The following is a 12,736-nucleotide window of genomic DNA, read 5'->3' on the forward strand; positions in this document are numbered from 1 at the left end:
GGTACTGGTAATACTGTAGTGGTGTTGGAGTGGTAATGTCTGGGTAATGGTGGCGGAGTGAGGATGGGATGGGTAGAGCCGTGTAATTAAGCTCTGGTACCCCAGCCCCAGGTAAATGAAGCTTAAACGCAAGCTTCGCATTCAGTATCGGTGTTATTTTAGGAACACTTCAAACATCCCTTGAAACACGCATGATCTGCCCATCTTCAGGGAAATCCCCAGATATGAATTACTAACAGAATTCCTTCTAGTCAAAGCTGAAACATCAACTGCAATAACGTTTCCCTTGGTGGGTATTTCATCCAAACTCTCCCGTTCCCTAGATTCGAATTTTACCCACACAATACAGGTACCGGAGTCAAGTTTAAACATTAAAGCAACACATTGTGCCCAAGTAAAGTTTTATTGTCGAAACTCCGGCGGTGGCGAGGCTGTCTGTGATGGATCTTCAAGTTTTCCCTGTTTGCTTCTCGCGAGACGGAAGAAAGAACATCGTACTACTGTCCAACTCCCGCGGGAGGTGCGTGGTGGCGGGAACACCAACAGCAGCCATCCCTCTTCAATTCATTCTGACGACGGAGGATTATACCACCCGGCTCAACTCTTGAGGGAGGCGGGACAATTTCGGTTTAATTCGGAGTAACTGTCCCTTCCCCCGGGCAGCTCACCTCAACGAGGATGGGAAGTACCTCGACGTATGTTGCGCCCAAGACAACATTCCACCATTATCCAGGAGGTGGGGATCTTTTCAACCTTAACATGAGAGACGGATCACATCAGTCTAAATCAAGAAACGTCACTTCAGCTGAACTCTGTATAAGCACGGCTGAACTCAGAAACGTAACTCCAGCTTAGCTTGAAAAAAAAATCACTCAACTTTTTAACTCCGAAACAAAACGCTTCAGTTTACCTGACACAGAACCTCACGCTGCAATTCACAGTCGTTTATCAAAATATTATTGTGTGCAACTGTGCGCTTGTACACACTACAAATTCTAAGAGTTACAGAGGACTGTGTTAGGGTGAAAGTTATGATGTAACTGGCATCTCTTAATTCTCGCTGGAACATGCTACTCCAGCATACACTATTTAATAAGCGACATACGAAACAAAGTAAGCGATGGTGTCCTACCATTAGTCAAAATAAATCCAGAACTGGATATATATATATATATATATATATATATATATATATATATATATATATATATATATATATATATATATTACTTTTCAAAGTCTTGGATTTATTGGAAATAGGGGAAAAAATTACATTATTATACTTAGGTGTAGAATTTTATGCTCATATACATATATTCTTTTTTTTTTTTTTTTTTTTTTTTTTTTTTTTTTTTTTTTTTGATTTTCCAAAAGAAGGAACAGAGAAGGGGGCCAGGTGAGGGTATTCCCTCAAAGGCCCAGTCCTCTGTTCTTAACGCTACCTCGCTATCGCGGGAAATGGCGAATAGTATAAAAAAAAAAATATATATATATATATATATATATATATATATATATATATATATATATATATATATATATATATATATATTTATTTATTTATCTATTATGGTAAGGATGGGAAGTAGTGTTCCTAGGAGAGGTCAGGTGGGAGGTCAAGCTGCCAGCATTAGAGGCAGGAGGAGAGGTCAAGGGTCAGATGGGACTCACCTGTCTCTAAAGCCAGGACGTTCTGTAGCGCCAAGGAGGCCTTGGTGGCTGCCCCCTTGGCCCGATCACGACTGTCACGGTACAGCTGCAGCTGCAACACATCTGGAAAGATAAACACACTGCCTGTAATACTACAATGTTAGACTCCGACAGAAAATTCCAGTACAGAAAAAAATAATTCCGAAACCAAACAACCCGCCCGGGTTTTTCTGCATAGTACCTGAAAAAAAATCACAAAAACCTGTCTTGAAATTTTATGGAAATTTACTTGTTTTTGCACTGTGGTGGTTACCGTTAGTGACATCTAATCCACTGGCCTGAGTTCGATCACTTTGCCAGGGCGAATAGCGTGCAACTCTTCTTGCTGCTCATCCTTGGGTACTGCCTTGGGCTGGGGTAAAGCATCACAGTTGTGCCAGTACACAGTTTGCACTCCTGGGCTTTTGAGTTTCCCCAGGAGTGCCAATATCCAGACATTGTCCTCAATGACTGTCCTCATTAGCCTCCCAAGTAGTAGAATATATGTATATGAGCATAAAATTCTACACCTAAATATAATAATGTAATTTTTTCCCCAGTTTCCAATAATTCTAAGACTTTGAAAAGTAATTTTTCCCAATTTCCAATAATTCTAAGACTTTTAAATATTCAAAAATATACGAAATGAACAGAGAACCTTTCAGCACCCCTTCGCTCCTGTCAGTATATTTTCCACCCATACATCTGCCTCCGCCTGTGAATGTAAAACGTCCAGATATACTGGAATCGGATTCAAAAGGAACTCTGATTTATAGCAGGCTTTCCCAAGCTGTGATGAATAAATTATTGGCCACGTGTATTGAATATTCATAGTGATGTATCTTAAACCACGACTCTCTCTGGAAGCGACGCCATCAGTGTGTACCATGTGGTAAGTTTGCTGTCTACCGAAGTCATCTAAAGTACAGAGGTGGTTAGCCAACAGCAACACCAAGACGAAGGTACAACGAAAATAACATCCACCTTGGGTCACTGGAACAAACACGGGCTACCTCTCCCTCTCCAGTGCTGGCTTCATCAGGGGGGAGGGAATGATGAAGAGGATCCCTTAAACAAATGCTGACCCCAGGACTGACAGATTCACCAACTCCTACACAGAGGCGGGAAAAAAGAAAGACGTACGTCAGTGGGTCTGGTGGTGACTGATTTCTATGCTGAGGAAAGGATTGCTTCCTCTCCAACAGTCTTCTTTAAGTGAGCACCAACTCTTATATTTTTCCATGCTGGGAATTCTATACATCAAAAATAGAAGCACACTAAGGGTCAGAACAGGGAGAACAAACTTCTCGAGTGTAACCAGTTGCCGAACTCGAATAGGGAAGAGCAATCAAGTATATGAAATAGGCCAAAGTTTTATAAGTTAAGGCACCAAGCTGTTCTCGTGTATGCAGTTCCAATTATAAGTTCTCTTACACGAAAATATTTTCATTCCTGGGCTATAGTTAGGTAGGCATAAGATGTATATTTTCATCGTCAGCCACATATACTTCGTGGAAAGTTATCATCCCAATTTTCGCCATATTTCGAAGCGACAAGACTCCATATAATAAACTCGAACAGTTCAGAACTAAACTGGAATTTCCCCTTGAGCTTTACCACTTTTTGTTACCTCTTTATTATTTACTTGCTTGCTGCTTAAGTACCACTTCCTTACCATGTGTAGTTATTTGCATCTGATTAAGCAACAGATGATTTGCTTGAGAACAAATAGAGACCTTTTCTAATTCATCAATGTCCATAGTTTGAAATTCTAATTGAATTAGATTATCGGTTTTTTCTTTAATTCAAGTGGGTTTCCATTGTTTAGTGTATTTCATATGCAATAAGTAATAATTAAATTAACGCTTCATAAAAACTAAATAAAAACATCCATTTTCATTGTTTTATTTCAGATTACCAAGGTAGGTCACCCAAATTTACCCACGAAGATCACTGTAAATAACACAGGTAAGTGACCTTAAATTATCCAAGTAAATCACGAGAAATTACCCAGGTAAGTCATCATAAATTACCCAAGTAGATCACTGTGGTAAACTACCATCAGTCACCCAGGTAGACTACCATAAATTCCTCGGATAGGCAACCACAAATTACCCATTTGGCTACTATAATCACTTAGGCAGGCTACTGTAAATTACTCGGGTAAACTACCATAAATTACAAAGGTAGGTTACCATAAATTAACTAGATACCGTACTATAATCTGCCCGGATACGTTCCCATAAATCTTCGTGCGTTGCGTACCTGTGCCGTCAGTTTGCGGGGAAACACTTAGCCTCCAATAAACTGTTTTTGTAGGGAAATTCTTCGCTTCCAATTAACTGTTTTTGCCGGGAAATACTTAGCCTCCAGTAAACTGTTTTTGCGGGAACAATATTCGCTTCCAATAAACTGTTTTTACGGGGAAATACTTGGCCTATAATAAACTGTTTTTGCGGGGAAATACTTAGGCTACAATAAACTTTTTTTTTTTGCATGGAAATACTTGGTCTACAATAAACTGTTACTTTTTTTTAAAGTTTTGAGTAAAAAGGTATCAAGGTTGACGTGACCGTCCTCAACTTCGTGGCTTGGAGGAGTGCGTTTTCTATCTTAAGGATGACGTGGAGTCTACCTGTAGTGGTAGTCTTCGGGGAAGGTCCTCTTCTCCCCCACACAGCTCGGGGTGCTGAGCAGGGTCGTCCAATGACTGTTATAATGGTTACCATATCACACCTGCAGAGCTCATAGCTTAAATCCGTGCTGGATCACACCTGCATTGCATCATTACACCTGCATGACGCCTGCACTGCATGATTACATGTTTGTTGCAGGTTGCGCTAATGGTTAAACACTTCAAGGATACACATTTGCGCAACTCGTAACACCCGCTTGCTGGGAGACTGCTCCACAACTCGGGGTCGTAAGTCTATTTACCACAACCTCGATTACATCTGCACTCGATCACGGTCTTGGATTCCATATGTCCAGCCTGTTATTACACACTCCCAATCTATGCTTGTGAAAGCCTTCATCCGCACGCAGACCAGAGTTAACCTCAAGTTTAATTAAGAGCTTAACATTACTGTTGTTCTTACGACTAGGGATTAACCATTTGTTCTGGGATGACTCGCCCCTTCTCCCAGAGGAGAGGAAGCATAATATAAGGTAGGAGTCCCCTGACCGAGAACCTACTGCATTATACAAGGAGGAGGTCTGACCTTGAGGCCAACCACAAGCTGCAGTGCTTAAAGGGTGTTTCCTGGAACCCCTGTGTCGCCTGCAGTGCAGCACAAACGCCAGTGAAAGAGTGGATGGAAATATTGTTTGTTGAATACCAAACACATCTGTGTACAGTTCCATGTCCAAAGGGGGTGGTTTGTTCATTCATGAACCGGGTCAAGTCCCGGTTAAACCTTTTTTGTAAGTGGAGTAACTCAAACTGGAGTTAGGGATATTGTGCGTCCCTGGTTAAACCTTTTTTGTAAGTGGCGTAACTCAAACTGGAGTTAGGGATATTGTGCGTCCCTAGTTAAACCTTTTTTGTAAGTGGCGTAACTCAAACTGGAGTTAGGGATATTGTGCGTCCCTAGTTAAACCTTTTTTGTAAGTGGCGTAACTCAAACTGGAGTTAGGATATTGTGCGTCCGTGGTTAAACCTCTTTATAAGAGGCGTTACTTACACTGCAGTTAGGGATATTGTGCGTCCCTGCTTAAACCTTTTTATAAGTGGCGTAACTCAAACTGGCGTTAGGGATATTGTGTGTCCCTAGTAAAACATTCGTATAAGTGGCGTAACTCAAACTGGAGTTAGGGATCTAGTTGCATTCAGTTCTATAGATGACGAGGAAAAGCTAACTGTATAATGCATACAGCAGGATGCGTTTGATGGGACCTGACATGACCTGATTGTGTGTGACTCTTAATGACGAACTGACAAAGATAACAACGAACAAGACATAGGGAGGAAAGATAACATGGGACATGATGGTCTAAGACAAAGTTATCTACGGTCACACCCTCGAGTTTCTACTACGATTTATGACCCAGACGACACAGGGTGGTTGACAGTGGAGGTCACCCAAGCTATGGAAGAGGGACCAGTGAGGGGCCTGGAGCCCAGCACATCAAATCACTGCTGCTGCTGAGAGAGAGAGAGAGAGAGAGAGAGAGAGAGAGAGAGAGAGAGAGAGAGAGAGAGAGAGAGAGTGTGTTCGTCGTCGTCTTGGTCACGGGCAGGTCATACACCACCACCACGCTGCCGAGAATACCACACACACACACACACACACACACACACACACACACACTGGAAACTTTCACTTCTCTGGAATGCGGCTGCCTGACCGTCTGGGGTAACAGACATGACTGCTGACAATTTCATCATGAAGGCGGGTGCCTGGTGGTGGTGGGGAGGAGATCGCTGCATAAATGTAAGGACAGGGGAGGACTGTCAGGGGAGCTCCTACATATTCTATTACATAATTCTTAATTTATGTATCCATAAATCTCTTCGTAACATTTTCACCGAATCCTAAAATCAGCAGAGGCGAAGAGTTATTGGAAGATGATAAGGGAACATGTCCTCCAGCTCATTTTTCAGTTTAATTATACCACTGTTGGAGGGTTTATTGTGGCATCCAATATCATCCTTTGAGAGATGGAGTGTCCTGGTCAGACCTCAGTGCACAGATCACCACATCTTCCAACATTACACATTTTGTTCGTTACTTAACCTTACAATCTTTGCATACTACACCAGAAGCATTTACCTCATGCTCTGTGATAATAACTTTAAAATCTCGGGAGTCCTCAACATCAGATACCGTGACGTATCGTAATTTAAATCTGTTTGTAAAAGGTTTGAACCTTCCTTCGTTGATACCCTAGTCCTCCCGACCACACTGACAGAATTGTTACTAAAAGCAGTCGACGCTTCCCTCAGAGCATACTTGATGAGCAATGCTGATGTATAATACACGAAATCCTGTGGACTGCAGTCATCAATAACCTGGTTGGTCGGTATACTACGTCTACTGTAGACTTAGGTAGAATGACTTGACTAGTTTACTACATGAGAGACGGAGGTTCTGTCTCCTCCCTTGCCCTCTCATCCTACATAAGTAAAAACAATTATAACGAAACCTTCGCTATCACTTTATTCATGTGTTTCATTCATTTAGTCTTATAATTTCACTGATCCACCACCGTCACAAACTTGTCATCTGGGACGTAAAAACTGTTCTTTCCTGGTGTAGTCCACATTCATTTCCCTGAGAGACTGATGGCCTGCCTCGGGGAACACATTAGTGGAAAAATCTTTTGTCAGGACTTAATTAAAAAGTGAAGGAGGACTGATCACAGCCTCTGATGTCCGGCTTGAAAGGAAAAAGGGGAAAAAAAATTATGTTCGTTGCTCCTCACAAGGTTCCGTGAAATTCATATAAATTCAACGTTTGAGAAGAAAAAAAAATAATGAACTTTTTAAAGTAGGGCGAGTATTTACTGTTTAAATAAAGACGTTGAAGTATATATTTAACATCTGGATTTTATGAGAAATAATATAAGGTCTGCCACCCAGAGCGATATACTCTTAAAACTCGTGTGAAGCATTTCCACACTACACGACTTTGATCTTTTGAAGCAGTTTTTCTGCAAATGGCTTTAGTAAATGAACTTCATTATTCGGGGAACTCCGGGTCGCCCTCCCAGCCTTGCAGGAAAAACTGGCCGGTCCACTGAACTCCGGGGGCTACTTTTTCGACTAGAGAAGGTTTTGTGTGTGTGTGTGTGTGTGTGTGTGTGTGTGTATATATGTGTCCTGGGCACGGCCGTGTGCATGTGACGCACCGCTATCCCGTCCCACACATGCGCTCGTGATCCTGCTGGTATATAACGAGTTATACCTTCTGATCTAAACTCGTGCGTATTGTACCGTCCTTCTCTAACCAAGATTATTCACCGATGGTTAAAAAGTACTTCTGTTGTCGTAGTTCATATACATTGACGTTCATCGTCCTCACAACACGTGGTGATGGCATATTCCAGAGTTGTACAGTTTTACTGCTGAGATATATTTTGGTCAGCTTTTACGTATTGCACCATCTTTACGTCGTAAAGTAATTTTTGGTCATTGTATCGTTATACAATGTGAAGAAATTGTGATGTGTTATCATGCTGAAATTAGTTAGTATTTTGAAAACATTTGTTATATCTCCTAGGTGTACTTCTGTGCGGCGGAATTGGTTTTGTTGTTGTTCTCTGCATTACTTCTTATGATTTCCGTCTTTTGGTAAAGTTTCGTGATACCTAAGCGTGGTCTGATTTGGGCGTTGCAATGGGTAAGTACTGTCTTTCACTTTATGGTTTATACTCTAGCTATTAAAGGTGACCATTATGTGATGGGAGTACACTAAATCTACCGGGGTTAAGAGCATGAATCGAATCAGTGTGGCGGTATGTAGCGCTCCCTTTCCTATCCATCATAGGTTAGGACAAAGGCCGTACCGTCATTCAAGGTTCGTAACACCGTGCTCTAGGATCGCACCGTCGTATGCAGGGGGTTCATTTTGCCAGTGGTAGTAAGATTTGGGAGTCAAGACCGTGAATTTTAGAAAGTGGATTTTCCCCCGGTGATTCGTCAAGGCTGTTCACAAGCTGTGTAATTTCTCCGACCAACGGGTACGTGACAAATGCTTTCAATACAGCTTCTGGTCACTGGGGTTATGTTCTGTGAAGAGAAGTTCTGACCGTGAACAGCGAGGGAGTGTCCAGCTGTGTGCAGCGTACTGGAGCAGTATGTTTCATTCATGGCGTTAGATTATTTCGAAGACTTCTGTCTCAACGTTTTTAAGTGAATAAGATACACCGAACGAAGTATCTGGTTATAAGGAGGTAATAAAACTGACGAACAACGCGACTAGTATATATATATATATATATATATATATATATATATATATATATATATATATAAAGTCGTGTCTCGTACGAAATCTGGAATTATCCTTAAAATTTACGTAAGGTATATATGGAATATATACAATACATTTGAAACAGTACTTTTCAGACTCCATGTGTTGCTGATTCACTCCAATTAAATCGATTTACAAAGAGCGTGATTTAAAAAAGGCAAGGCAATGAAGCGAAACCTAAAAGATTCGAGAGACTTCAATAATAAATTAATACAATATATACAGCATTTAGAACTAAGCGCAACAACTCGGCGAGGCGAATAGTCTCCAAAGAAATCGCTGCAAAAATAACTGAAACTTGCGTCGTTCATGCTGGGAAAATCTCTACGTAAATGAAATTATGAACAATAACGGGAAGTTGTTTCACATCTTTATACCGTCACATACCAGACCACGTGCCTTGCCAAGAGAATTAAATCGCGCCACAAAAAAATTTTTGCACGAAATTCATAAAGTGTCGATGTTTGGGTTGATGTGCCCTCAACCCTCACACACACACACACACACACACACACACACACCGGCTATGCTCCAATGTAGCGAAATACTGCTCAACTGTTTATGGAGGCTCCATATCAGCACTCCTCCCCTTCGTGCTCCGACCGCCCCTTGCCTGCCAAGTTACCCATATTACAACGCAACGCCCGAACAAAAAAAAAAAAAAAAAAAACTAGTTCGTTAGAAAAGGTCCCCCAGCTCCTGATATTCAGCTTGAATCAGGTCCTGATATTCAGCTTGAATCAGGTCCTGCCACACTAGGACCCTCCCCGCTGCCTATTAGGAAATAAACCAGGGTTCCCTATCCACGCCATTGGCTACATCCACCCCTTATCTATAATGTAATAATCCTCGGCGCCCGAGGGCGCCACTTTTCAAACTTCGCTGATCGAGCCACACCAACTGACGTCATAACCCCCATCCTCAAACATTCATAGAGCCTACCATCACACACAACACGAGATATATATATATATATATATATATATATATATATATATATATATATATATATATATATATATATATATATAATATTGTGTGTGTGTGGTGGTCTTCATGGGTCTTCTACCCAATCTAGCTGTTGAGGTTGGTCGTTGATCGACCAAGTTCGAGGCAGGCATCCTGCTGGCCCTCATAACCTGGCTGGTGTGTTAAATTTTGTAGGTACTTGTCCAATGTACTCTCAAACCTCTCCACTATGCATCCCATGGTGTTTCTGATGATTGCAAGCAATATGTTGAAAAGGTTTGGGTTCTGGATGCTTTAAGATGTTCTCTCTTTTGTGTATATCGCATATTTGGATTTCAGAGGTAGTATTTTCCATGCCTGGCGTGCTAGTTGGTAATCACATTCGAGGGTAAGTTGGGACTATGACTTCAAAGATTATCTGTTTTTTCCTCTCTTGTCTTGAAAGTCAGCAGGATCCATCCACCATCCTTATAGAGTAAGCAGGTGTTGTTTCGTTGTGTTCTATGAAGGCAAGGTCATCAGACATTCTTACTTGGAGGTCTTTCACACTGTTTGATCCAGATTTCACAGGGTTTTTGTCTGTCCGGCATTCAAGTGCTGTTCTTGGATTTCTTCATTTTCCCCATACCGGAGATGAAACTTACCCTCACTGAAACGCATGTTGTTAGCGATAGCCCAGTGGAAGACTTTAGTTACGTATCAATTCTAATAGCAATTACGAAGAAAGAAAATGATTTATGTTCGCATCGATATCAGATATATGAAGAAAAAGGAGTTGCGGCAGACACACATTCGGAGAGAACCTCATAAAATCAAAGTGGTGCTGCAAACTTGAGGAAATAAGAGAGCAAAATAAAAAGGTTGAGAGATGCTGGAACTCTATTCCCCGGGAAGAAAGCTCTCGATTTCCCAAGCAACCTCGAATCCCAACTGGTACAAGCAAATTAAGGACGAGAGAGAGCAGCCAATTTTCTATTCCAGTACCTCAGCATAATAATCCAACGAGAGAATGGACGTTACATCATCAACTTACCTCAGTCCTCCTGGGAAATCGAGGAAAAAGATGAATCACAATTCGTTCAGAAGTGTTACATTTAAGTTTCACTAAGTTGTATCTGCTTAGTGAAAAAGATTTTGTGTGATCGGGGCCTGAACATGCAGGAGGGTGAAAGGAGGGCAAAGAATAGAGTGAATTGGAGCGATGTGGTATACCGGGGTTGACGTGCTGTCAGTGGATTGAATCAAGGCATGTGTATGGGGGTGGGTTGGGCCATTTCTTTCGTCTGTTTCCTTGCGCTACCTCGCAAACGCGGGAGACAGCGACAAAGCAAAAAAAAAAAAAAAAAAAAAAAAAAAAAATATATATATATATATATATATATATATATATATATATATATATATATATATATATATATATATATGTGTGTGTGTGTGTGTGTGTGTATTCCTATGAGTCCACGGGGAAAATGAAACACAGTTCCCAAGTGCACTTTCGTGTAATAATCACATCATCAGGGGAGACACAAGAGAGAAATATAAGTCAGTTGATATACAACGAAGAGACGTAGCTAGGACGTCATTTGGTAAACATGCGATTGTCCCAAGACAATCTGACAGTCTGACAAAGAGAAAGTCTGGTGTGCTGTGTGTTCCACCTCACCACCACAGCCAGAACACAGCTTGGCAACTGGTATCTCACACCAACGTCCCTCCATGAGCCAACCCCACACACACACACGGACCAACACGCTCTTCCTTTCCTTTACCAGTAAATCTATAAGCCGTTGAAAGTTTCACCTGACACTTGCCAGTCGGCGAAGCCCACATGAATATGCACACCCGAGCATTGCCTTCAAATATGTTATAAATGTCCGGTCTGCATGACGGTATCATTCACGCATGTCGACGTAAAACAATCATGGTGTCAAAAGAGTATCTTTTTTTTTTCGGATGATTTCTTATCTTTAGAGATAATGGTTAAGAAATATACTATATGTAAATCTACGGGGAATTACTGGAATCTAATTTACCCGATCAAATCCCTTGAGCACACGGTACGACCCCTGTGGACGACCATAAGACCCCTGAGCACGACGGTACGACTCTTAAGCACGACGATGTTACCTCTGTGCAAGACGATGGTACGACCCTTGAGCACGACGTTACAAACCTTGAACTTAACGGTACGACCCTTGAGCACGACAGGACGGCGCCTGAGAAAAGTGACGATCCATAAGCGCGACGGTGAGACCCTGTGGTATAATGACATGACCTTCGACCCTCAAAGACCAGGTCAACATATCAAAAGTGTCGTTCCGTCGGGCTTCAGGATCGTACCGTCGCTCTCAAGGACTCAAACCATCGTCGTTCTTGAGGGCCGTAACGTCGACGTCAAGGGGTCGTGTACCACCGTCGTGCACAAGGGGTTAAGCTGGCGGTCCATTTCAGGATTCCCACACACAAGAGACAGACGTGCTATGAGAATCAAACGCCAAGGGTCTGCCGTCTCGGAGATCATCTGTATGGGTGAGGAGGCTGGGGGTTAAAAGAACAGTCTATTTCTTTTATTTCTGTCGCCAAGTTAGGTATGATGTCCACGCTACTGGCATATACGTCTGGCGCAGAGCAAACGTCTTATATGCTGGCCTCCACCTACCCTCCCTCCTTCCCTTCCCCTCCCCTTGCCGCGTCGTGCCCTTCACCCACACTGTCAGAGACGCTTTCTCTACGTAACTTAACACAAATAAAACTTGGAAAACACGACGCAACTCCGAGGACGGGATCACGTGGAAAATGTTTTAAGCGGTGAAATTCCGCTCTCAAGGAAAAACACACAACAGTCTTGTGAAAAGGAATAAAATACTGAGAAAGATCTGAGGTCACGGGCGATGCCATGAATACGCCAGGTACAAAATTTTCGCTCTCATTTTTCTGGGATATAAATGTTCAGGCACAAAGTTGTACACTCTTATGATTGTGTCATTTCTGCTTGTATGGCCAGCCAGTAAGTCCATTCATTGTCTGCTCCGAAAATTCAGTTGGAGTGTTTAAGGTGAAAATGTTTCTTAAGTGTGGCAGCTTGACTGAAGGTAAAATGTACG

The 12,736-nt window shown here is 42.0% G+C and overlaps 1 protein-coding gene across 1 annotated transcript in view; it reads right to left on the minus strand.

The window, feature by feature from the left end:
* LOC139753816 (uncharacterized) overlaps window positions 1-12,736 on the minus strand; it is a 97,815-nt gene that overhangs the window by 11,661 nt on the left and 73,418 nt on the right. Inside the window, exon 3 of the mRNA XM_071670718.1 lies at window positions 1,672-1,773. Coding sequence (XP_071526819.1) covers window positions 1,672-1,773 — 102 coding nt within the window. The remainder of the gene's footprint in view (window positions 1-1,671; window positions 1,774-12,736) is intronic.

Source organism: Panulirus ornatus, chromosome 2, assembly GCF_036320965.1.
Source record: "Panulirus ornatus isolate Po-2019 chromosome 2, ASM3632096v1, whole genome shotgun sequence".
NCBI lineage: Eukaryota > Metazoa > Arthropoda > Malacostraca > Decapoda > Palinuridae > Panulirus > Panulirus ornatus.